Below are 27,893 nucleotides of genomic sequence, written 5' to 3' on the forward strand. Positions count from 1 at the left end.
AATTTGTTTTTTTTTTACAAGTGGTAACGGAGAACCTTAGAGCATCAATACCAGATAACTAGGGATGTCAATGGGGCGGGGCGGGGCGGATGCGGATGTAGGTCACTCCATCCCCATCCCCACCTAAAATTTTCATCCCCATCCCCGCCCCATCACCCATGGCGGGTACAAAGTTCATCCCCATCCCCGCCCCAACGGGTGTAAGCTAAAATCCATCCCCGCCCCGCCACCCAACTGGGTATCCATCCCCGTCTTATCCCCGCTTCATACCCGCGCTAATACCCGCCTAATTTTTCTTATTTAGCAAACATTTGCCATATATACGGAGTAATCAAAGTTAACTATAGAAAAAAAATACCTTATGACTAAAGTAACTTATATAATCGAAAAAAATACTCGTCATAACAAAAAAAAATCCAAACAAAAAATATAAAAATCTCACCTAAATTTATATTATCACCTAAAGATGCAAATAAATCCAAATTCACCCCATCACCCATTGCGGGTATGAAGCGGGGCGAGTGGGGATGGGGCGGGGAGAATGGGGATGGGGCGGGGCGGGCGGGGATGGGGCGGGTTCAACACAAAATCCACACCCGCCCCATCACCCATGGCGGGTACGATTTTTATACCCATCCCCGCCCCATCACCCGCCAAACCTACCTCCATCCCCGCCTACTTGGAGCGGATGCGGGGCGGGTCTCCCGCAAAACCCGCCCCACTGACATCCCTACAGATAACTCTTAGCCCCCTCTTAATGAGGGAGAAAATTTAAGAGTTTACTCTTAGTAACTCTTATCTCCCTCTTATTTAGAGATTGATTATGACATCTCTAAATAAGAGTTCGCTCTTAGAAAATAAGAGGGGAGTAAGGTGGAATATTGTGGGGGCATTATGCTTATTTTTGATATTTTTGTATTAAAAATAAAATAAAAAATAGAAAAAAGTTAACTAAGAGATAGTGTATAAGAGTTAGTTATTTCTTGGGTTTCTTAATAGTTAACTCTTGTTAATAGTGGTGATGAGGTCGATGAAGAGAGAGACTAAGAGGGAGCAAATAAGAGATAACACTACAATTGATGCTCTTAAGTCTTATTTCACAATTACGAAATAGTCAACAAACCAGTCGAGCCATTACACACTCTGTTCTCCTCACCTTATTCTAATTGCTTATTGGAATAAATAAAAAATAATCAAATCAGACTAGAAAAAATTTAGACCATATAAGAAAAAAACAAACAATTACATAAAACAGTCAGATCGGACCAGAACAGAAAATTTAAAGTAGGTTAGAACAACAATTAATAAAATCAGGCCAGACCAAATAAAAAGAACAAAGCGCGACCCACTCTTTTTTAGAGAGAGAAAAGGATGAGAGATAAATGTCTCTCTAGTTCATATCATATGTCCCAAACGTTCATCTTCCTCATGAAGTTTCGTCAAGAACCCTTCAAGCTATCAGACTCATAATATTAATCGGTAAGTTCTTTTCTATGAATTTCTTCAGTTCACATGTGGTTTACCTCAAATCACAAATGGATTTCATGATTGCTTCTCAAAAGATCAACCTAGACCAGTTTATCAAATTTATGGAGTTTTGCTAAAGGAAATGTGTGCTTCACCCAAGTTGCATTTGTAATACCTCGTACTTTTCTGAACTTATAAATATATTTTATTATATTAATAAGTATTTTTATGAATTTTAGAAATTTAATTGCATTTAATAATGATTTAAATGTATTTTTATTTAAAATAATATAATTATTATTTTATTAATTCCGAAATAAATTAAATGAATTTATTACTTTATTATTTAAGCTGGGAAATTTATTGGGTCGTGTTTTAAATTAATCCCGAGCCCAATTCCATTCAGTTGGTGAACCCAATAGAGTTTTCAAGTATTAAATGTTAAACCAAACCCAATTGCGAAAGCCCAATGCAAACCCCTAAACCTAAGCCCACTAGGGATTAGGAACCTATAAATATAACCCCTCACATTAATGATCCCCACTATTTCATTAAACTTTCTCTCTCCTCCTCTTGCTCTCATCTCCTTCGGCTCTCTTGGCCGGCTCCCTTGCCCGCACTCAACCGAGCACGCTGCTCGTTGGTGTGCTCGTGCCCTCGCACAACCCTCGCATCCCGTCGCCCCACTCTCTTGTTGCTCGCTGCCTTGTGCCTCGTGCACGCAGCGCTCCTCACCCCCTCGCCTCGCTCTTTCTCACTACAAGAAATTGATTAATTACCAACCGCTAAAATTGGTTGGTAAAACGCGAAAAACGGTTGGTAAAAGATTTTGCGACCGCCAGCGGTCGCAAAAAAGCGGTCAGTTTTCACCTGGACGGTAATTTAGGAAACTCCAACTGGAAGGCGGTCGCTAAAATTTACCGACAGAATTAGCGACCGCCACCTAAGCAGTCACTAAATTAGTGACCGCCAAAGCAGTCACTAAATTAGTGACCGCTAATGCAGTCGCTAAATTAGCGACCGCCTGACGGTCACTAAATTAGCGACCGCTTTGGCAGTCACTAAATTAGTGACTGCCTTTGTAGCGGTCACTAAATTAGTGACTGCTTTCGTGGCGGTCACTAATTTAGTGACTGCTTTGGCGGTCACTAAATTAGTGACTGCCTTGGGGGCGGTCACTAAATTAGTGACTGCTTTTGTGGCGGTCACTAAATTTGTGACTGCCTTTGCGGTCGGTAATTATGCAAATATCATTTGCAGCCAATTTTGTAAAATCGCATATATACCTGTATTATATGCCTGTATAAATATTATATATGTACCTGTAAATATTATATATGTACCTGTAAATATTATATATGCCTGTATATATACGAATTTATATAAATTCTGTAAAATCGTATGAAACCTGCTCGATGTTATAATATTAAACATGTTCAAAGTCATACAACAAAGATTCATAATACACATAATGTTGTTCAAACATGTTAATACGAAAAGTTGTAACTAGTTCAAACTAATACAAGAATACTAACTACCTAACACAAAGGTGTCCCGCCTCCGGGTGGATCTCGAGGGTCCTGCGACTGCGAGAAAGGAAAACCAGTACACTGACTGAACATCCGCTCGTAAGACTCCATTGCCTTTTTCATCTGGGCGGCATGTTCTTCTCTTTCTTGTCTCTCCCTTTCTCTCTCTTGTCTCTCCCTTTCCATCTCCCTTTGGTGCTGTAGTCGTTCTGCTTCTCTTTCTTCTCTCTCCCTTTGCCTCAAAAGTAGATCGTCCTCCATAGCCTTTAACATCTGATTTTTTGTTGTTTCAAGCTCAATGGATTTTTGGGTCAACTGTTGTTGAGTCTCTTCCAACCGAGATGACATTTGAGAATAAATAGATGGGGTGTATGAGCTAGAAGAACTACCACCCCTTCTAGATGGTGCAAAGTATAGAGAGGCTCCACTACCCAGCCCGGGGACCTTTCCCTTCTTTCTCCCACCTACTGTCTCAAAGTAGATTTGGTTGGGATCTTTAGCAATGCCTTTTTCAACACATTCAGCAACATTTTTTTCATAGTTTTCCTACAAGAATTAAAATGATTATCACCCATGCATAAAAAATATATTAAATGGAGCACATTTAAACTTAAAACATGTTTCATAAGCTTTGTTTGAACTTGCTAAGTCACATTCAAAGGTATTTACTCAAATCTAAGGCCTATTTGGTCGTTATAGGTCATATATAGGCTAAATAAGGCATTTTCGGTCCCATTTTTCAACTAAATCACCTAGGGGCAGATTTTAAACTTAAAATGTGTTTCATAAGTTTAGTTTGAACTTGCTAAGTCACATTCAAAGGTATTTACTCACATCTAAGGCCTATTTGGTCGTTATAGGTCATATATTGCCTAAAATGTCATTTTCTCGCCCAACTTTGAACTAAGGAACCAAACTTGTCATTTCAAACCATTTACATGTTTTATGTGGCATATTAAAGGTTTCTAAAACTGATTCTAAGCAATTTAAGCACATTTAAGTCATATTTGGTCGATATAGGCCATTTATAGGTCCTCTACACAAAAGAAAAGAAAAGAAGGATATTTTGTTATGTTACAATTATAGCAAGTTGAAAAATAAAAAGTGATACATTACATGATATAAAATTGTGTAAACCTTGAACAGAGTGAACCAATGATCTTTTGTATCCTTGTCAACTTTGGTATAACACGTCCAAGGACTCTTGAAATATTTCTGGATGACGTTAGTAATATCCCGCGAAATGGAACTGTGATCAAACCTTACATAGTGGAATAGGAAATAACACAAGTAACGTTAGTTTACAACATTCATACAGAGATAAAATAATTAAAATGTAACTCTAAATCTTACCAAAGTTCACCCGGTGCCATCCAAACGACTCCAGAATCCTCAGCTTCTTCATTTACTTGTGAATCAGGTACCACCTCTTCAGAGTATTCACCTTGAGTTTCGTCATCATCAAAGTAGGTATCCAGTGAGGGTTGGGTCACCCGTGTAGTACCTCCACGGCCAGCTCCATGGTCAGCTCCATGGCCACCTCCACGACCACCTTCACGACCACCTCCACGTGCACCTAAACGACTGCGGATGGCTGAATGTTCTCCTCGATTGGACATCTGTTTATTTAGTAGAACACAAACCAAGTTTAAATAACTCAAATTTCAATCATAAAAGACAATTCATCGATTGGACATCTGTTTATTTAATGGAACACAAACCAAGCATTAACATTAATAAACTTACGCTACATATATAATTACCTAATAACAAGTAACAAACAACTACAGATTGTCTAACAAACATAATTTTATACAACCAAAATAAAAAGTTCAATGATAAGTTCAATAAACAACAACATAATTCAAAGTTCAATCATAAAAGACAACACATGTCAAACTCCAATCATAAGTTTACCAAACAACTACATAATATTTCTTGAACCTAAAATTAAACAACCAAATAGGACCAAAATCAGCAATATCAAGTTAATCGTCGTATCCATCAGAATCATCAGCATCATCATCATCACCATCGTCATCATCATCATCAATGTCATCATCACCATCATCCTCATCCTCATCTTCATCATCCTCATCCTCATCACTCATACTATCAGCATCACCATCATTAATATCGTCATCATCATCATCATCATCTTGATCTTCATAATCTGGGATCTCATCTGGAGCACAAAGAGCTGAAGAAACCTCATTTGCATCTTCTTGTAGAAAGTCTAAGTCAACCGGAGCATCAATCACAGACCTTGCCTTAGTTTTAAACACAGCCCACCATTGGGCTTTATCCCTCTTCAAACTGGGGTAGTGTGCAAAGTATACTTGACTAACTTGGTAAGACAATACAAACGGGTCATACTTTGGGTATCTCTTAGAATGATTGACCTCAACAAGTTTGTATTGTTCATGAATGTTCATACCCTTCACGGAATCCATCCAGCTGCACTTAAACAAGATTGTCTTGTACTCTTGAAGCTTACCACAATAAGAAAGTTCAACCACCTCCTCCAAAATGCCAAAGTAGTCAACTTCATCAGGACTTTGTACACACACTCCATAATTCATAGTTGACTTGTGTTTGCCGTAGTCATGAGTTTGAAAATTATATCCATTCGCATAGAACCGGCTCCATGTCCTTACTTGTCTAGAGGGGCCCATCGCAAGCGCCCGTGTCACATCATTAGGACTCAAAGACCGGAGAACCTAATTCGTAGAATTAGTTAGTAATTTTTTTTCCCTTTCAATGACTAGTGTAAGTAATATTGTTTATGAATAAAAGCAAAATACAATTAATCTCACATGTGATTTAAACCATTCAGGGAACTGGGCTTCGCATTTACTCCAAATATCCTCCATTACTATGTGAGGTTGAGTTTGGAGAATGTGCTCCTCAAATTTCCTATGGTAATTAAGGAAATAAAGGTTAAATACGTCGTTAGAAGAGTTTACAATAATTAAATTATAGTTTTTTACCTTTCATATTCACCTAAGATGCCACTGTTTGCAAGCACATAAAGATGTGCTCGATCATACTCCATGTCTTGCAAGAAGCGCAAACGGCCATTAGTAGGTGCACGACCACAATCCACCCTGAACATCTCGGGGATATTAACGTCATGTTGGTTCTCAACAACCGAATGGACATTTCTTCCTAGATCCCTTGCTTTGGTGTCAACCTCAGGTTGAAAATAGTGGGAACAAAAGTTCGTAATCTCCTCCATTAGGTAAGCATTGCATATGGAGCCTTCTACACGTGCCTTATTTCCAACCTTACGCTTCAAATGGTTAAGAAACCTATAAATTATGTAAGTTTGATTAATAGTTACTAGTAAACATATAAGATATTTAAAGTAATAATTTATTTACGCTAATTTGTATTATTTTGATTACCTTTCAAATGGGTACATCCACCTGTACTGGACGGGACCACCAACCTTTGCCTCATGTGGAAGATGAACTGGCAAGTGTTCCATTGAGTTGAAAAATACAGGTGGAAAAATCTTCTCTAGCTTTCACAAGATCTCAGCTATATTCTTATCCAAGCGATCTATGTCACTCGCTTTGATAGTGGGGGCGCATAAGTCTCGGAAGAATTGACTAATCTCTGTAATTGCCTTCCAAACATGCAAGGGAAGCAACTCCTTCAAAGCAACCGGAAGTAACCTCTCCATGAAGACATGACAATCGTGGCTCTTCATTCCATACAGCTTGCATGATTGAAGATTAACACACCTGCTCAAGTTTGAAGCATAAGCATCCGGGAATTTCAAGTCTCGAACCCATTCACATAACACCTTCTTTTGAGCCTTGTCAAGTGCAAAGGGTGCTTTTGGCATGGTTTGATTTCCATTTCCAAGCTCTAACTGCTGACGTTTACAATACTTAGCCATATCTTTCCTTGCACTAGTGGTGTCCGAGGTGCTACCTTTCACATCCATCACAGTGTTTATGAGTTGGTCAAAAAAGTTCTTTTCAATGTGCATGACATCCAAGTTGTGACGAAGAAGCAAATCCTTCCAATATGGGAGTTCCCATAGAATACTTTGTTTGAACCAACCCATTTTGGCACTCTTCAACTTCTTAAGAGCTTCAGGACCATCAGTTGCTTTAGGCAAGTCCTTCACGCATTGCCACAATTCTTCTCCACACATTATATGCGGACCCATGCCATTTTCAACTTTGTTTTTGCAGAAAGCTGTTTTATTCTTTCGAAAAGGGTGATCATGTGGAAGGAATTGTCGATGGCAATCAAACCATGAAACTTTACCTCCATGTTCAAGCCAAAATGCCTTGCTTTTATCCATACAATAAGGGCAAGCCTTCTTTCCGGCCGTGGACCATCCAGATAGCATTCCATATGCAGGAAAATCACTAATAGTCCACAAAAGGGCTGCGCGGAGGTTGAAATTCTGCTTGCTTGAGATGTCATAAGTCATAGCCCCAACCTCCCATAACTGTTTCAACTCTTCAATGAGTGGTTGCATGTACACATCCAAGTTTCCTTTAGGATTTTTAGGACCGGGAACGAGCAAAGAAAGGAACATGAATGGTCTTTTCATACACATCGATGGAGGCAAGTTGTATGGTGTAAGAATAACTGGCCAACATGAATATTGGGATCCAAATTTACCATGGGGGGCAAATCCATCCGTGCACAAACCAAGCCTGACATTTCGTGGCTCTGATGCGAAATTAGGAAAGGTTGTATCCAAGTGCTTCCACGCTTGACTATCACTAGGATGTGCGAAGGTGTTTTGAACTCGGGGATTCTTGGCATGCCAAGTCATATCCTCCGAAATGTTCTTGGTAGCATACAACCTTTGCAACCTCGGTGTGATTGGAAAATAGATTAGAACTTTTGCTGGAATAAGCTTACCCTTTGCAGTCTTCTTATACCGATCACTTCCGCATACTCTACATTTATCTAACTGTGCATCGCCTTTCCAGAAGAGCAAACAACCTTTAGGGCATGTGTGGATCCTCTCATGAGGAAGTTCCAAGCCCTCAAGAACCTTCTTTGTGCTATTGAAAGTTCTACCCATTTGGTTGTTATTTGGAATCGCATCATTCATCAAAGATTCAAACCCATCCACACACCTGTGTTGTAAGTTGAATTCACATTTCAAACTTGCAATTCTTGATGCCATCTCCAACACAGAGAGTTTGCTCCCTTCATATAATGGATCTCCAGCTGCCTTTAGAAGGTCTATAAACTTCTTAGCTTCATCATTTGGTTCTTCTTCAACTGAATTACCCTCTTCATTCACCAAATGCTCTTGATTATTTCCAAGAGCATCAATAACCATATCCCGATATTGATTTGGCTGAACACGCGAGGACTCTACTAAGCTTTCCCCTTGACATATCCATTGATAGTAATTACGAACAAAGCCCTTCTTGTACAAATGTACTCTAACTGTTTCAGTATCATGAAAACGCCTGTTATCACACAAGGGGCACGGGCATCTTATTTTGTCACCATCATTGCATGTTGGATGCTCTTTGCAAAACTCAATGAACTCTCCAACCCCCTTGAGAAAGTCGGGCTTAAGATTGCGCCCGTCGAGTCTATCATACATCCAACTACGCTCTCTTCTTTTCATGATACCAAATTCTACACATCTCACAAAAAACATGTTACTAACCAATCTCTACACATCTCACACTAATCATGTTACTAAACCTACTATATAGTCTAACTACCGCTCGAAGTTTTCTAAATAAACAATCAAATAATTGATTTTATTAATTATATAAAAATCAATACTTATTAATGATATAAAGTTAAATAATTTATTAATGATATAAAGATCAATAATTTATTCAAACGCACTTATAAATTATATAAAGTTCAATAATTTACTTATAATTTATATAAAGATCAATAATTACTTAAACACAAGCCAATAAGGATAAAAATCAAATATAAATAATAAAATGCATTTACAATAAACATTATATAAGTTTTGATATGATTCCTCATTATTAGTTATGTGTTGAACCTTCTTACCTACTCAAAAGAAAATTAAGGTTGAAAGTGAAACTAATACTACACTAATTCAATTGAAGTTAAAAATGAAGAATAGTTGGATGAGTTATTAATTAGTGATCGATCTGCTGATCAACAACTACATTTCCAGTCATATTGCAGAGACTATGCTTAATTTGTGATGGATATAAGTGAATGATAACTGTGCTCGCTAAGTTCTGTCATTTATTATGTGAGTTGTGAGTGACTCGGATGGTCCATTATAATTGTCTGTATCTCAACTACTTGACACCATTACAGCTAGGAATCACTCACATACTCCTAAAATAATACTGTCATTAATTTTATTGGAGCACTTTCTTAATTACAATAACTAATCCCACAATTTACACCTTATTAGTATTCCACTAATCTCAACTCAAGTTCCACTAATCTCATTTAGTCATTTGAGTTGGGTCGAACTCTAAATAGAAGAAAACAAAAAATTGTTGCATTTTCAAAAGAATTATCGTCAAGGTAAAAATAACATGAACCAGACTAAGATAATCAAAAGAGCAATCCACTGTTTCGATGAATATTCAACCCGAAAATCGCAATAGACATCAAAATGCTATCTTGCAATAGACCAAGCAATTAAACCCGAAAATCGCTCAATTTAATGAAAGATAGTCACCAAAATTAAATCTTGCAATAAACCAAACAAATTTACCTAGATTGGAGGATTATTTAGAAATGAAAAACTGTAATTCTTTCATTTGATACAAACAACAAAGTTAGGGTTTGAAAAATTGAAGCATTATGTTATGAAAAACTAAGAACAAACCTTACCTGGGGTGGGAAATGGGTCGACGGAATTCGGCTGAGTAATCGTCGACGGAATCCGGTCCGGCGGGTGGAGTTCTGCGCGGGTGGGCGGTGTGTATTATAAAGCTTCGTGGGCTGCGACGTAGTTCGGCTGGGTGGCGGCGACGGGCAGGGTGGCGTGCTCGGCTGGGTGGCGGCGACGGGCAGGGTGGCGTGCTCGGCTGGGTGGCGGCGACGGGCAGGGTGGCGTGCTCGGTTGGGCTGCGACGTAAGGTTGAGAGCCCAACCAAATTTGTTTTTTGCTTTTTTCGAAATGTGAAAGATAGTTGGTCAGTAATTGAATAAGTTACTTTTTTTTTTTTTTTTTATTTATTTATTTAGCAACCGCTTATTGGTCGGAGATATTAAATAAGCGGTTAGTAAAATTTAAAATTTATTTTGATAATAGTCGGATATTTACCGACTGCGCATTAGTCATAATAGGGGTAAAGCAGTCGCTAATATTTCGACCGTTTCGAAGGCGGTTGGTAAATTTTAAATTTACCAACCGCTTTTCAGTCGGTCGGTAAATTTAGCGACTGCTTCATTATCGGTTGATAAATTTATTTTTACTGACTCCTTTTTAGGCGGTCGGTAAAATCGGTTGGTAATCACGCGCTTTCTTGTAGTGTCTCTCGCGCTTCTCGCCAGCACGCACGCGAGTCGTGCTGCGTGTTGGTGATGTTGCGTGTTGTCCTCGCTGCTGCTTGTGTTTTCTCGCCCAGCCACACTCGCCTCTCTCCTCTCGTTGTTCGTGCCTACTGCCGAGCCAAGTCCCGCCCCTGCCTTGCTCGTCGCTGTCCCTGCACACACAAACGCACAACCGTGTGTGTTGTGTGTGTTGTCCTTGTTCCGTTAATTCTTTTTGCACCCAATCACACTCAATTCGTGATTGTACCGTGATATAGGACGGTTTGGTATAATTCTCCTCTTCCTTACCTATTCTATTTCAATTCCGTATTTTAAATTATATTATTATTATTGATTTTGATTAATTAAAATGCTGAAAACGGTTATGAACACCGTATTGTGATGTTTTATGTGTCTGGATTGTTGAGGAGTATTTTAAATTAAAGAACTATAATTTTCAGATTTGATTATTTAATAAAGTGTCAATTTTTAAGTTTTAAATCAGTTTTATGATTAGTTAGGGTTATGGTTTTTAAATTTAGTTTGACGGTCAATTGATTTACATAATTTAACGTATTTTCAATTATGGAAATCAAATCTAATTCTCAGATTTAATTCAAAGCTTAAAACTGTTGTTTTTAATGATTTTTAAAGGCGAAATATTAATATTTTCGTACTAGGACTTTAATTTTCAAAGGAGACTATTATTTTAATTATGAGCAACCTATTTCTAATTAAACTAAAGGTTTTGGAATTCTTAAAAGTTACTGGAAATTTAGTAAGCAAGGTTAATAACTAAGTTTTATTATTTTAATTCTAGGAGGTGATTTCTAGCCTTGAGTCGTGATTCGCAAAGTGGCCCCCGTACTTAGATATTTGAGGTACGTACATGCCTAGGGTGACCACCAATTACATGAGGACTATATGATGATTATTATTTGTGAATCATGTTGCTTGAAGTATTATGTAATTCATGTTTGATGTTGTGAACAAGCATGTTATGGTTTATTGTTGAATTTTGAAGCCTATGTGAACAGTCATGTTGTGATCAATTATAATCGTTGAATTATGTCAAGCATGTTGTTCAAGCAGTTTATATACATGTATGCGTTTTTCATATGCAAGGATTATGTTTATGCTATTGTATGGAATGTCTAGCATACTCTGAGACAAGTATTTGTGCCTTGTTGCACTATTTATTCTACCCCGTTGTAGGGTATGATTTGGGAAGTCTATGTGAATTGAACTAAGGACTATTCGTGCCTTGTGCACACCCGGCTTGTTAACTAGCAATGTCGGGTTATCTCAATAGTATATTGAGAAGGAACAATGGGAGTAATATCACTTGAGTCATATGTTTGATCACAAGTCCTAAAGGATTAAAATGACGTGTCATTGTTTGGTTCCTTGTATTTTATGTCTTGCTGTTGTGCCTTGAGTTCACCTTGTACATAAAATATTAATTAACGTAAAGTGAAACCAGAAAGAGCTTCAAAACTCTTGGAACATATTACCTTGAGTATGAACAATGGGGGGAGTCTTTGCTGGAAAACTTGTACTCCTTGAATGATACAAGACGTTGTTTCATTCTTTATTTTAAGTGCGGGAATTCCGTCGGTATGGCCCGACATTTATTTATTATTTTGGTGTGTGGTTGGATTCCAACACCCTTTTTCCTTTTATGGATATTTTCTTTTACCCGTTCGAAGCTAATTCTTAATTAATATGTGATTCAAGGGTTGTGTCAAGTCTTGTCTCCATGGTTACTTATTATCAAATGGATTTAGGCGCTGGGAAAATATTTAGGCGCTGCGTTAAAGAAGGGTTTTGATTCTCTAATTTTTGTTTTGGTTGTAGGAGTAAAGTATTTACTATAGCTTCCTATTTTTTTTAAGATAAATTGTTTTTGGTGAAGACTATAGCAGGTTCCTTTCTTTTAGATAAACTAGTTGTTGGCCGTGCGCTGGTGCGCACGGTCCCCCAAGGTATAAAAATCTGTCATTTAAATAAGCTTACGTAAAAGTTCGATCTAAAAACTTTATGGAAATGTAAACATATTATTGGTGACCAAACTTAAAGTTGGGATAAATACGCATACACATGATACTATGTAAAATATCGTTCTAACAACTTTATGGCAAATGTAAACATATTATATTGTCAAATGACCTAACTTGAAGTTGGAGACGCAAACAAATGATACTTAGGGCATGTTGTAAATAAGGAAACCCGTAGTTTGGGAGCCGGGAGTACAAGATATAAAAAACTTCGATTTGAAGCCTTTCACAGCTTGGACATCATGATCTATTATGGGGCATTGCTGGCAAAATGGTGGAGACGAATCACAAACTTGTTCATCTGAATCAGCATCGACATACTCAGTTGCATTGGTGTGCATCTATCAGCAAATAAAGGTATCTCGCTTAGTTAATCTACATTCCGGCAATTTTAATGTAAATTTGGAAGATCCACGCCGACAATTCCTTAACAATCATTGGCCTTCCATTAAAAGAATGAGTCCAACATAAGGAACCTCATTCTTATCACCCGATAAAATAACAATCATTTAGATAATCATAAGGTTTACCCATATGGTTCCACTTATTATCAATAAATTTCGTGTCAAGCACATATCTACGAAGAATGAATCAGAAAAATTACCTTCCTTTCACTGTTTCTCCTATGCTTTTTTGCATCTCCGCTTTACAGGCCTTACCATCTGCTGCCAATGATGGTGATGACTTTGCAATTGTTGTCGGAACAGGAACACCCAACTCTACAAGTGAACTCTCTAAAGCAGGTCTTATTTGCAGCTTTATCTGTAGGTCATCAAGAATCTGCCCCTTAGATTGTTTCACCTCAAGAACCTGAACCTGAACCTATTGCAACTTTTTTCACAACAGTCTTATTTGCTTGCATAAATCATGATTTCCATGGGTGAGAGCTTCTAATTTGAAACAACCAGCTTTCTTTTGCTACTTGTCCTGCTGTCATAAACTCCCTACTCCAATAGCTACTTTGCCCGTGAAGAAGAGAATATAGCTATATTGAGTCTCCAAGGACCAAGGATAACTTCACTATGACAGAGGGTGTAAAAAAAGCCGGTTGTTTCAGATTACATATATACCGAATTACGTACAAATAAATAGAAGAAAATGTTAAACTTAAAATATCTATGTTATGCCATACCCAATGAGAAATACATTTACCAATCTCAAATATTAATTATTTTCCATGCATAATATCTTAATTATATTACTGACAAATATGGAGTAATACTTGCTTAATTTAACTTATTATGGAGTACTCGTAGAATCGTAGAACATATGTGATATGTTGACGTGAAACTGTAAAAACAGTGTAGAAAATTTGTCAAATTGAGCAATAACATCAATCAATTCAAAACATTTCAGTTAGTTATCATCTAATCTAATTTTCATACTACCACACTGATTCTAAACTATTTTCAACTGATAAAGTATTTCTAAGGAACTCCTTATTCAAAAGGCAGAAGAGAAATGCGCTATTCTAAAGGAATTGCTAAAGAATAAAAGAAATCGTATGATGAGTGATATTTTACAAAGTACAATAGAAGATACATCTCAAAACGGGAGCTAAGATTAGATTTCCCCTACATTGTGACAGCCTCACGGCAAATTCATTTTGAGAGTACTACATCAAACATAATATTTTGTTTAAATAGGGAGCTAGGATTTGAGTTTTCTCCTAAAGACCACAATAAATACGCTTCTTGTTCTAGTTTTGTACCATCAAAGATTCAAGGCTGATACAAGAAGTCCTCTGAATCAATAATTTCAGAATAAGGTAGATACAAAAACTTATTTGCACCGTCACTCTTAATTAATTACTCTTGTACAACAACAACAATATAAGAGCCTTAATCCCAATAACTGATGGAGTTGGCTACATGAACCAAGAATTTCATCTCGGATGGCCTTCGAAAAATATCCTCCCTCTATATATATATATATATATATATATATATATATATATATATATATATATATATATATATATATATATATATATCTCTCTCTCTCCATGCCCTCGTATTAAGAGCTATATGCTCATGTAAACCCAATTTCTTAATACGTATCATTCTTAACTCCCTTCTTTCAAGTCATCTTTAGCCTCCCCCATCTTCACCTAAAATAAAGAAATATCTTCGTTTCAATTTAGCTCCCTCAAACCAAAATGTATTCTTAATATGCATACTTAATTACTTAGTGAGTACAAAATGTGGCTGTGTTGTTGTACTTCTTTTATGTCAGAGTACACAACATATTTTGAACATGCATACTTAATTACTTGGTGAGTTAGTTGAAGATTTCCAGCCTTTTAGGATAACAAATTAGTAGATGAGATCATTCTTCACATCACAATTTTTCTGTAAAATGTAGAGGATTTGAAAATCTGCTACGATCTTGAGAATGAGACAGATTGGATCATTCATTGTGCTTACGAGTGTCCTAAAGAACGGATAGTGGTTATGATTCGTGATGTGCAATACAATTAAAATATTTCTTTCTACAACTTCAGCTATGATGCACTACTGGCAATTTTTTTTTAATGGATTACAATTTTCTAAACCTTGTATTCATATATTGAGTTTAATTGTGGTGCATGTTAGCTGATGAAAAAGTTCTACTTTTTTGCACTGTCACTCCTATTTCAAATAAAAACAATAGAGGTATGAGAAATAAGATTTCTGATTTTAGATTTCATACACAACAAATGATTTCCCCCTTCTAAAATTTCCGTCTCAACAAAAGCGAAGTAATTAACAGTGCCTAAAAATGTAGGCTTAATAGTTTTGCACAATAACCATATCAAAATCAAATACAGTATCCATCTATATTTATTAAACAGACTAAAATAATACAAAATACTCCCTCCGTATTTATTTAAGAGATACACTTGCCTTTTCCGGCCGTATTTATTTAAGAGATACACTTGCCATTTTTAGTAACATATCAATCCCACCATCTAATTAAATAATCTATCTAATATATCCTATGTCCCACCACCCTATTAAATAAATAATTTCATAACTACAACCCACCCCTCACCCCTAAAATGACATGGTCCCCACTTGTTTTACCTATTAAAATATCCACTCAACCCCACTTGTTTTATTACTTTATTTCATTCAATTCTTTTTCTTAATACTCGTGCCCGACCAAGTGTATCTCTTAAATAAATACAGAGGGAGTAACAAGACTTCTAATATCTAGTGGCTCAACAACAAGAAAGGCAGTAGAGAAAGGTTTCAACACATATCTAAAAAATGTTATGAAACTGGAGAGTTGTATAGTTATAAACAAATAAGAGTGAAATGGGTTTATAAAGAAACTTAAAATGAGGCGAGGAGGGATCTTAAAGGTGAAAATGATCAGACCAGGTGATCAACTTGGATGTTGTTGAGGGAGAAATCCTCATAGAAACTCGGACCTATTTGGGCCTGTGTGGTTTAACAATCAGTCGTGAACGCACTCTGACTCGTCCTCGCTCAACTGTATGTAGTGATGATTTTTTAGTTCTATTTGTTTCTACTACAACGTTGTTCAAACATGATTTTCCCATATACTATAATTATCCCATGTATTCAAATGACCAGCTTAATTCAGACCATAAAAGAATATACAAATTAAGATGGTAATGCCATAGATAAACAAAAACAAAGATCAAATCAATTCAATGATCATGCTAGGAATATACAGTACCTCCCAATGATATCCATTGATTTGAAAATTGAAAGATTGCGGGCTCTCCTACGCAGCTCTTATGCCTCAAAGCCACATTCTTTACTACCATTATGACAGGATATCTGATCACCGCAATGCCCAGTTGCAGGCTGCAAAACAAAACATAAGAAATCAAGAGTCTCCATTCATCCACCAAACCATATTGGTCTCTATGCATATCCTCCCATCCAAAGCTCACGCTCTCAAACGACTATTCCTCGAAAATGAAGCCGCATTAATCATCTTACGCAATAATAATCTGCTGTGCAAGATTGCTCAGTAATTTCCGAGGACTCACTCATTCGATGCTGCGAGATATACAGTCCGCAAATCCAGGAAATGTGACTACTTCCCTGCAACGTCAAATAAGAGTCAAACACATTCTACGTAAATTATTTTTGTACAGCTCGTGACAAATTTCTACGTAACTTATTTCTCTACAATCATACACATAGATTTATTAGCTTCAAAAATATAGTTACTCCTTAGTTTGGATGGGGGGTGGCCGGTCTTTCTCCACCGTGATGACACCACCCATTCATTACCAACTTGTAGCATTCTTTTCAATCCAAGATATAACATTTGGGCCATTTGGCAGTACACAATTCACAGTACCAATGCAATATCAAATTAAATGCCACATCACAAAGCTAATGCAATTTAACTAACAAACTAATGCAATTTAACTAAATTCAACAGACTCTTCATATTCGTGAGAATGACTAATATGACTTCTTGTAGTTTCAATAAGAGTAAGTAGGCGTTTGATTTAATTGGTCGTATACAAATTTACAAATTAATATTCCCACTTACCATTCATAGAATTTATTCAAGTTCGTCTATTGCTTTTGATGATCTGAAACCACTAACTAAGCAAACATGAGTTTCTTCTCAGCAAAGATCATGAAAGTTTGATGCTGTCAAGAGGATTCACAATCAGGGTTTTTGGTACTCGAAACACAATCTTATTCTCTATTTTCAAAACTGTCAAGTAAGATACCAATTTCCTGAACAACGGACTCTAGATCTCTCACAGATATTCCCGCTTTCAGTATTTGTTGTTCTCCATTTGACAACCATCCCACCATAGTTGGAAGTGCATTAACTCCTAAACTTTTTACATCTGGAGCAGAAACATCACCAACCTGCAAAATCAATCAAACAAGAAAACTGCAGTTTTAACTTGTGCTCCACTCATCGTGTCCAAAGATATTCAGAGGTACAAGTGTACATCAATATATTGCAACAATATTGTCTCATTGAGTACATTAGCAGGTCAAATTCCACGGTTCGCCAGTACATATCCATAAAAGCTGCATAAAATGAGACACCTAAAACTGAATCTTTGCAAGGGGAATATTGGATTAACATGCATCAAGTTCAAAACTAAATAGGTGATATCTTCCCCTGTTTGTCAAAGTTTGTAGAAACAATGTTTTTTTTTTGAATTCGTTGACTACCTGTTTTTCCTATCCTTTTTATTGTTTGAGGGTGGGAGGGAGGAGGGAGAAGAGTACAGAGTGCAGAGTGCAAGCAATGCAGAACAAACATATAATACCTGTGAGTTATAGAAGATAAATAGCTTGGGATACAAGCCACTGAGAGTACGCCAAATCACTGGTGTATCTTTTTTGGTCGAGAGAAGCATAACTCGGGGAAATCCTTCCCCAGCCCCAGATGAAGGTTGAAAGTTATTCAGGCTAACACGTCTCGAAAACCTAGGCCAGCGTTCCTAACTAAAGCTTTTCAAGCTTTTCACATCCCACTCGTCATCATTATTGACAAAGGAACCACTCTCACTTGTTATGTAGGAGTAACAAAATAATCTGGGTGTTCTACGAGGATATATTCCATAATTCTTACAAAAAGAATATTCACTCTCACAATTGATTTTACCAGCCTGCAAAAAGAAACAAGAGCATCATCATTATACTGTTATGAGAAACTACTGGTTTCTAGAAGAAAGGGATCAAGGATAGAAGTTGTACTTTCATAGCTCCCTTCAACGAGTTACCAATCTCCTATAAGAATAACGCATACTGCTGGATCGACATTGTTGAGGGCGTATAAGATAGCAGAAGCCAAGTAATTCCCTTGCCATTTATTTCTTTTTCACATATTTGTGAACTTACAACATGAACAATCTTGGGGGGGCCCTTAAACCCAGATTGAGACCCAGCTGACCCACCAAATGTAAATCCAGATGATCTACCAGAACCGCCAAAGCCAGAGCCACCGCCCATGCCACCACTAAATAAGTTTGAAAACATATCATTGAGGCCAAAACAAAATGGGTTTCCAACGCCACATCCACCCAAAGAAAAGGAGAAAGACCGACCACCCCCACCCATATTCTGCCACTGTCCTCCTGATCCACCGCTTGTGAAGTGGGAGTATCCACCATAATCTCCTGTACAAACGTATTAAAGGATGGGCCACCCTTTTCGTCACCATATAAATCATAGTTTTTTCTCTTTTGCTCATCAGATAAAATTTCAAACAATTGCACAAAATAGACACAGTGAACAGAGATGCATCACAAATTTCACAATAACCTCCTTAGAAGACAAAGGAGAAAATACTCACCCCCCCTCTTTCTTCCCTGGGGTGTACCTCAGAATGAAAGAGAGGGGATGTAAGTTGTGTAGTAGTAGTCAAATTATGGCAGGCATATGCACACAGCTCGTAAAAAACCAAAAACAGATCATATATAATAAAAAAAATTAGCATGGAAGGCTGAAATACCGAAAAAAGGAAAAGAACACATACAGAAGAATTCAACACCTACATCAGCCTCAACACATGACTTCAAAATTTATTATTCCCTAGTCTCGTTTATGTTAGGTTATGATACATATGACAATTCATAAATCATGCGGAAAAACCATAAAGCCAGGAAAGCATATTATTTACACATAATAATTTAGCATAGAATAGATGCATACAAGTTGTAGCGTGCCTTCCCTAGCTGCGCCCGAACCGAACAAGAACAAGTCTTTAGGACTCCAAATGTCGTCCCTCCGTAGATAGTCCACAGTACGTCCGGATCCGTCTCAAGTTAGACCAACTAGAATCGCCCTTAAGGTGCTTAGGATTTTCGGCTCTTATTGCAAGTGTATGGCTGATTTATATTTCAAAAACTTACCCTTTGAATACTTCAATCATACCCATAAATTGTGACCCTAGGTACCTATTTATAGGAGTATGGAAAAGGAATTATAATCCTACTAGGATGTGGATTTGCTGGTTAGAACTTTATTAGGACTCTAAATAACAAAACAAATCTAATAGGATTAGGATTTTAATCTTTGCACAAATCCTAATAGGATTAGGATTTCCCGCACAAGCATCGCACAAGCCGTGCACCCGCGCAAGCCTTGCGGCCCACGTCAGGCGCACAACCCACGCTGCTGTGCTGTCGCGCGTCCGCGCCCTTGGCTGGGCCTGGCCTTGCGCTGGGCCTGGTCGAGGCGTGCGTTGGTGCGTGCGGCTCGCTGGGGGATGGCCTGGCTTCATGCTGGGCCTTCGTTTAGCGGGCCTCGTCCGATGCTAATTCGTACGATACGCTTCCGATTAAATTCCCGATTCCGGAATTCATTTCCGATACGAACAATATTTAATATTTCCGATTCCGGAATTAATTTCCGTTTCGAACAAATATTTAATATTTCCGTTTCCGGAATTATTTTCCGATTCCGATAATATTTCCGATTCTGACAATATTTCCGTTTCCGGCAATATTTCCGATTCCGGCAATATTTCCATTTCCGATAATATTTTCCGATACGTACCATGTTTCCGTTTCCGGCAACATCTACGACTTGGATAATATTTATATTTCCGATACGATCCATATTTCCGTTTCCGGCAATATCATCGTTTCCGGAGTATTCATTTCTTGTTTGTGACGATCTCAGCTCCCACTGAAACCAAGATCCGTCGATTCCGAATATCCATAGATAGAGTATTTAATGCCATTAAATACTTGATCCGTTTACGTACTATTTGTGTGAGCCTACGGGTTCAGTCAAGAGTAAGCTGTGGATTAATATCATTAATTCCACTTGAACTGAAGCGAACTCTAGCTAGGCATTCAGCTCACTTGATCTCACTGAATTATTAACTTGTTAATTAATACTGAACCGCATTTATTAGACTTAACATAGAATGCATACTTGGACCAAGGGCATTATTTCCTTCAGTCTCCCACTTGTCCTTAGGGACAAGTGTGCATTTCCTAATTCCTTTGTCGCTCGATGCTTGCTCTTGAACATAAGGTAAGAGTTGTCATCCTTATTATGTCCAGAGGTGTTTCTCGGTTTCAGAGTTCAACTGATCAAATTAACAGATAATCATAGCCTATGATTCATCCGAGCACGGCCATGTATTTCACAGTTTCTAGCTCTCCGAGTGGCCTTGTACAACTTTTAAGCAACTCATCCCAATTTATGGGAGGAAAATCCCAATCTTGCGATCTTGAGATTAGACTTCGTTTGATAGGTGATTACCTGAGCGTTGCCTTTATAGCCTCCTTTTACGGTGCGGCGGTTGGTCAACGTCAAAGCAACCAGTTCTCAAACAAGTAATCACAAATCACTCAGGTATTGAGGATTTAGTGTCTAATAATTTTAATGAAATTTACTTATGACAGATTTTCATCTCTTACAGTAAAGTTTCATAGGTCTGGTCCGATACTAGTCTTCCCAAAGTAAGTATCTATGCAAATGATTATGACATTGCCATGTCCACATAGTTCAAGAAACAGAACTACTAGTCATCTTGCATTCTAGTCGTCTAACGTTTTCTATGCGTCCAATTTTATAGAAAACTCTGACCAGGGACCATTTTCAACCTTTGACATTCAAGTTCACTTGATAGACATTTCTTAGTCACAGGACTGGTCCTGACAGTCTATCTTGAATATATCGTCAAATTGAAGGGACTCATCATTTAATACTAAACCAAGATTAATTGGAATATGAAAATACATTTCATATATGATAAATGTTCAACCCTAATGTTTTACAACCATGGGCCTCAAACCCATCTTTTAAAATAGTTCATGGAATTCAAAGCTATGCTTGATTTCCAGTGCTACAATGTGAGTGTTGCTTCTCACTTGTTGCATAGGTTTAGTTATCATGCTTTGCCAATCTTAATATCCTTTTCACCGAATGTTCTTCGAGATATGATGATAAGATCTTTTGAGTTTGTTTATTATGTGATCTAGTCTTTCTTACTTCGATAGTGGTTCTACGCATTTTGCAATGAAGAACCATCAAGTTAGCAGACATGTGATCACCCAAGTTCAGTGAAGAACTCTTTAATTTAAATAACCCTGTTTTTATTGCTTCTTAGGCAATAAGTACTTTTACTTCAATTGTATAGGTTGCCAGTGATGCTTTGTTTGGATTTGCTTATCCAAGCAGTTTACAGATATGTGGAAGACTTTCCAGCTGTATCTTAGACCATAGAAATTAATATTTAATTTCCCACGCAACAACTCATGGTCTCCAATCCATGTTGCCATTTCAAAACACAATGCTCTATAGCTCGTCCTTGTCAATGGTTAACTTCAAAGGAATCTTGCTTGATCCTCTGCCAGTGTTTATGCGTGTAGCATCAATATTTAGCATATTTTTATTTCCTTGAATCAACAACTATTCCTATGTACCTTTTCAAGTACCATAAGTTTTTCTTGATCTCAATCTAGTTGATCTTCACTTAGATCAATAGAGATTGGTATATGTTCGTCATGCCTAAAGCCATACGATACATTTTTGGCGATCCTCATATTATATCATACATGATAAATTCTTTTGCAGAATAATTCCCAATTGAATTCTATTCATGTAACTTTAGCTCATTCAATTTCAGTAGATACTGAATCCAGCTAAATTCTTTGACATATAATGTAGGTGAAGAATCTAATCTAGATCCTTTGATGTTTAACTTAGTAAATGCTTATACATAGTTCAAACATTCTTTACTTAGATTTACTCACATGGGTCGAATATCTCCAATGGAGTCTTTCGTGTTTGATTTAGTAAATGCCATCACTTAATCCAAAACATTAATATAAGATCTTTGTAAATAGATCTTAATACCCAGTATGTACTAAGTTTCGCCTTGGTCCATCATTGAAGAATAATTTCAAATCTAAGTCATTAGCATTTGAATGTTATTTCACAATAGAGAGATATGTGTGTGATACACATAGGACCAATTAAGTTTTACGTACTCCCACTAAACTTCTTATATATCTATAAGAATCATATACATTTTATGAAACTAAAATACTTATTAGCTTCACTAAAATACAATTCTAATTCCCAATTGCTTGCTTAAATCTGTACTTAGATTTCATAAGCTAGCTTTCTCTTTCAAGCATTTATTTGGATCCACAAATCCTATGACATGCATAGTTTCTTCCAACATCTGACTGAGGAAGATGTTTTGTCATCCAATTGCCATATGTACCAATATGCAATCATTGCTTGAATTATAGACTTGAGCATTACGATTATGCATGAGGTTTCAACACAATCCACGCCGTGAATTTTGCTTGTAACCTTTAGCAACTAATCTAGCTTTGTGTGTGAACACAATTCCATGTTCGATGGTTTTTATCCTTAAAACCAATTTGCAACCAATAGGTGTTAACCCATTCTTGCAAATCAACAAAATTTCAATTTTGTCATCAAAACATTGGTTATGTTTTAACCATCTAAAACATTTGAGTCTATATATGGCCTTTAACCATTTTAGGGAATCTGGGTTTCGTCATAGCTTTCTTACAGGTCACAAAATTATTAATCTACATGATAATAGTTTGACTGCAAGTTGTAGGTTTCTATCTAATAGAAGAATCGCATAGCCTCAGTGACCTGAACTCCATGATTCTTTACTATCTAATAGAAGAATCTCATAGTTTCAATGACTTGAACTCTATGCCTACTTGGGTATATCAAACAATAGAATATCCATAGCCACTTGAAAGTCCTTTGAATATTCTGTTCTCCTTGAAGCACTTGTAAAGTCTTCTAAGAGATGTCTATTCTTTAAAAGCCACTTCTAAAGTCCTTAAAGAATACGTGTTCGGATTTTCTAAAGAACTTCGAAAAGCCTCCGGAATGTCCGCTTATGTTTGTTGTTCGCCTCGAAAACTTTCGAGGTCTATTTTCTCCCACTTGTCATTTTGGAAACGAATCTCCAAAAGGACATTATTTCGAGCAAACAAACATTATGTTCTCAAAAATTCATGGTAGAAACAATACCCTTGTGTCTCATTTGAATAAATCACAATGAAACATATATCTATACTTGGGACTTAGTTTGTTGAATAACAAACACTAAGCTCCCACTGAGTTTAGGAACTCTTTAGATATATTATGAAAAGATATTCTGAAATTACTTTTCAATAGCTTTGACGAATTTGGTTTAGTTTGGTGGTAGTTGAGCATTTTGTTTAGAAATTATAGGAAAAGTCTTTATGAATCATCATTGATCGAATCAAGTACCAATTGACTTCGATCATTCCAACGTAGATATGCCATATCTTATGGAGCTAGATCGTGAAATTACAACACACAATCATTGATGATCATTCTTGACTTAAGCAATTATCAACATGATCTAACCTAGATCTTTATGATTTCTTGCCAAGTGGGATTTATACTTCTGAATCTTTAAACTGGCCAAACAGATTCAAACTTATATCACATTGAGTAAATAAACCTATATTCACTCAAATCTGTGTGAAATAATAAAGTCATAAAACCGTTCTTTTAGCTTTTGAACTCTATTGTCTAGGTGTTCTAACAATAGTTCATATCTTTTGTTACTTTCAACAAGTAAGACTAACTTGTCTTGAATGATCTAGAAATCAATCAACTTTCAAAAGTCCATAAAAATAGAGCTTTTGAATGTTAACTTGTTGATATGGTATAAACAACAATGCCAAAGATTAGTGGAACTCAAATCAAGGGGTTGATTTGAACCTAGTAAAGTTTTTATTGTTAAAGAGTTGTTTGTTTTAATCAAGCATATTGACTCAACCCGTAATTGACCATTTCACTCAAATAAACAAACAAACATTGTTTTTGTTTTTCTTGAATGTGAGTCTTTCTGTGTTTGAAAACAGAAATTTAGGTATGCTGATTATGGAACAAAATAGCCATTAAGTTCCAGCCTTTGAAAGGACTTAAAACAAACTAGATGACCCTGCAACTAATGTAGCATTGCCATGCTTCATTTCCCATTTGTAGGCCATTAGTGTAGCCTAGCTTCCATTGTTTGAGTTATTACCGAAGTAAGAACCTCAAGCGGTATATGATACCAAGGAAGTTTGATTTCTAGGTCACTTCTCTTTAAACATAAACTTATAGGTAGAACCGGAATCGTAAATTCCCTTCATTTGTTCCTTTGTTTTCCTATTTCTTGTACCCTTTCTTATAGTCTTAAGAATTGAATTCTCTAGTGTTGACTTTTATACTTTGTTAGACATGTCCAATGTCATTTTATCAAAGTTCTTACCATTTATGTTGAATATTCTGTTTCAACTAGATGATCTTACCAGAAGCTTCTAAAGTTCTCTAAGCATCGATCTATTCGAATGTTTAGGAACTAGATTCATTCGAGAATTAAATGGAAAAAGGATTTTAGGTTGTTAACCATTGGTAAAGCTGAGCGTTTAAACTCAATGCTTTATGATCTCAAAACTACATTGTATTTTGAATTCACAAGCACCAATCGGTTTTCCATTCGACTTTGATACTCGAAAACAACCGTAAAAGTCGATATAAGAAACGTACATTTTAAATTGCTCACTTTCTCTCATTTCCGTGAATCGTTCTTGGATTCACTACCAATCGAGGAAATTTACTGTTACCTTTCTAAAAGGATTTATTGCAGTGCAAGATATTTAATTATAAACAATAATTAAAACATACATTGAAGCATGCAAAGTCTAAACATTTATCATGAGTAATAACTTGAAAATTAAAGTAAACATGCAATTTAAACAAGTTATTAGCATTTTATTCGAATTTATGTGTTCCGGCAGGTGTGAATAAAATGATTCCAAGATCCTAAAATCATTGAAGAATTAAGCACAGTTTGTCGACTTAATCCTAAAACATCTTAGGTAAGCAAAAGCCTTTTGCTAATAGTCCAGAAACTATTCTTGGTTGATAGGTACGTCTAAGAACTTATTAGGTAAACCTATCGATTTTGCCACGACATAAAAGGACTCCTTACTTATATCGTTAAGTTTCACCAAAACTAACATGTACTCACAATTATTTGTGTACCTTGCCCCTTTAGGACCAATAAGTAACACCTCGCTGAGCGAAAACTATTACTAGATTGATGCAAAGGATATCCAAGCAAGTGTATATTTTGGCATGGCACCTTTTAACTCAATTTTTAAGTTTGGAACTTAAGGCTCTTACTATGTTGGTTAGACTTTAAGTGAACTAAAATCCTTAATCATGCAACATAATCAAGCTTTGATCTCATGCATTTTAAGACATATTTAAAAGCAATAAATAACTTAAAACATGCATAAGATAAATGTGATCTAGTATGGTCCGACTTCATCTTGAAGCTTCAACTTCAAAGTCCGTCTTGAAAATCTCCGTGGGAGGCACCATTTTCTTCAAATAGGATAAGCTATAATTAAAACTAATTACAACTATTTGATGGTACGCAGACCATATTTGAATTGAAAAACAACTTTGGTACTTTAGACCAATTACATTCAAAGTAATGGTACGCAGACCATATTTTCTATCCTATTTGGGCCATACTAGTCACTTCATAACCTGCAAAACAGTACATATACAATATATATACCATTCACCCATTCATTATCATGAATGGCCCACATAGCTGGTTAGTAAAACACATTATGCATCACATTAACATTTGCAGCAATTAATCAAGGGCACCAATAATCTACAAACTATTAAGTCCTTATTAATTCTAATCAAGTTGTTTTAACCTTAAGGATTTGTAGACCTAATCAAGAGTATATGACTAAAAGGGCTCCCACTTAAACCAATAAATTCATATGCTTTACTAATTTTAAACATAAAAATGTATTTCTAGTCTAACCGGAAACATACAAATTTAATTAAAATTTAAAGCTCATATAAATTTATAATTGAATCCACAAATTTAATTTAATTTCAGTCGTATTTAAATTAATTCATGATTTTAATTTTAGTAAAATAATTAGAATAAATAAAATTTATTATAATTACAATATTCAAAATTAAAATCCAAGAAAATAATTTAAATTATTAATTTTAAAATTAATTAATATTACGTAAACTGAAAATTTCAAATTAAAATTTCGAAACGATCTAATCGCAACGCAACAATCCCACGCAACACACGCACACAGCCATCTGGTGGGACCCGATTCTCGACTGTCCTAGATTACGGTCAGAATCCCACATAAGCCTACGGTTAGGCCTGTAATGTTTAAAAATTCGGAGTCGCCACCCTATTTTATCCGATAGGGACCGGATTTTTGAAATCATCATTTTCAAGGGAAAACAATTATTTAATAAAAAATAAATTTCCGAAAACAATGATGGCTCCATAAAATAAAAGGCTTTTTTCTTATGAAATCTGGTCTTTTGAAATCAAAGATTAAGGTCCGGGGTATAAGTTAGGAAGATCGAACGTCTGGAACTCGTCTCTCCCTCTGTTCTAAAACAGGCTCCTACTAATATGCTGTCCCTATTTTGCTACAATAATTGGTTATGATCATTCACAATGTTATTGATTTAATGCATAATGTCACATAATTTGCAAGTAGTCAAACACACTCGGATGCAATATGATATAATATATGATGAGATAAATCTGGTGATGTATGGTGGGTTTGAGCATTAAAGTTGCCCTACGTACCGTTCATTGTGGGATTTGAATCCACTCCCGGATCAAAACCCTACGTAGTTCTGACAAGTGTCCCTTCCTATGTGGTCAAATCCAATAGGTGAAGGGAAATAGAGTGTTGAATAACTCAAGACGAGGTTGGTAATAGGTCTTTAACTGACTTGCTTTTGTGAATCAGATCGCTCCATTAAGGTTGTGGAAATCACCCCGATTAGTGACACCATAAAAGTCTTCTGTGAAAGACAATTCAACAATAAAATGCGTCCCGATTGACGACTTTTGGATTGACTTGTTTCTGAAAAGAAAGTTGTTTTAGACTTGGTGATTTGCTCATTTTGGGTTGAACTTCACTCTATGGAGGATGGATAGTAATGTGTACTATTTGAATGGGTTTTGAGGTAATGTGTTTGGGTTTATAAAATTGACCAGATAAGTTGGGACACTTGATATGGCCTAAAATTGAATAATAGTTTCATAATAGAAATCATGTCATACTAGATTGAGAGTGATTCATTATAGGTAACAAGACTTGATGATGATAGGTTTTATAAGTGGGTGAATCACTTCACAATCCTATATGACTAAATTTCCAATTTGACCCGTTTATTCAATTCAAGGTCATAAACCATAAGTCACTAGGTTTATCTCATGCAAATGCGAAATGATATATGGATCAAGCATGCAAAGTGATTTAACCAATTTAATATAAAAAAAAAACACTCGAATAATTTATTATTAAGAAGTG

The 27,893-nt window shown here is 36.3% G+C and overlaps 2 protein-coding genes and 1 pseudogene across 2 annotated transcripts; all 3 read right to left on the minus strand.

The window, feature by feature from the left end:
• Positions 1–4,834: 4,834 nt before the first annotated feature.
• On the minus strand, positions 4,835–6,534 carry LOC130465655 (pheromone-processing carboxypeptidase KEX1-like). The gene is made up of 4 exons (XM_056834503.1): positions 6,404–6,534; positions 5,987–6,307; positions 5,813–5,912; positions 4,835–5,716 (listed from the first exon to the last, which is right to left on the minus strand). The coding sequence occupies exons 1-4, from the start codon at positions 6,484–6,486 to the stop codon at positions 4,985–4,987; spliced, it is 1,236 nt and encodes a 411-aa protein (XP_056690481.1). The 5' UTR covers positions 6,487–6,534; the 3' UTR covers positions 4,835–4,984.
• Positions 6,526–8,616, minus strand: LOC130465445 (uncharacterized). Its single transcript, XM_056834204.1, has one exon. It carries the CDS (start codon positions 8,614–8,616, stop codon positions 6,526–6,528), a length of 2,091 nt encoding a protein of 696 aa, XP_056690182.1.
• A 4,166-nt stretch (positions 8,617–12,782) lies between these two features.
• Positions 12,783–18,776, minus strand: LOC130465446 (dnaJ protein ERDJ3A-like; annotated as a pseudogene).
• Between the last annotated feature and the right edge of the window lie 9,117 nt (positions 18,777–27,893).

Source organism: Spinacia oleracea, chromosome 1 (genome assembly GCF_020520425.1).
Source record: "Spinacia oleracea cultivar Varoflay chromosome 1, BTI_SOV_V1, whole genome shotgun sequence".
Classification (NCBI taxonomy): domain Eukaryota; kingdom Viridiplantae; phylum Streptophyta; class Magnoliopsida; order Caryophyllales; family Amaranthaceae; genus Spinacia; species Spinacia oleracea.

What these genes read in the sequence shown, in the direction of transcription:
- LOC130465445 (XM_056834204.1), bottom strand. Translation starts at nt 8,616, where the DNA reads ATGAAAAGAAGAGAGCGTAGTTGGATGTATGATAGACTCGACGGGCGC.
- LOC130465655 (XM_056834503.1), bottom strand. Translation starts at nt 6,486, where the DNA reads ATGGAACACTTGCCAGTTCATCTTCCACATGAGGCAAAGGTTGGTGGT. An exon ending in ATCTTAGGTGAATATGAAAG is followed by an intron (nt 5,913 to 5,986) that starts GTAAAAAACTAT and finishes TAATTACCATAG; the next exon opens with GAAATTTGAGGAGCACATTC. An exon ending in CTGAATGGTTTAAATCACAT is followed by an intron (nt 5,717 to 5,812) that starts GTGAGATTAATT and finishes TCTACGAATTAG; the next exon opens with GTTCTCCGGTCTTTGAGTCC.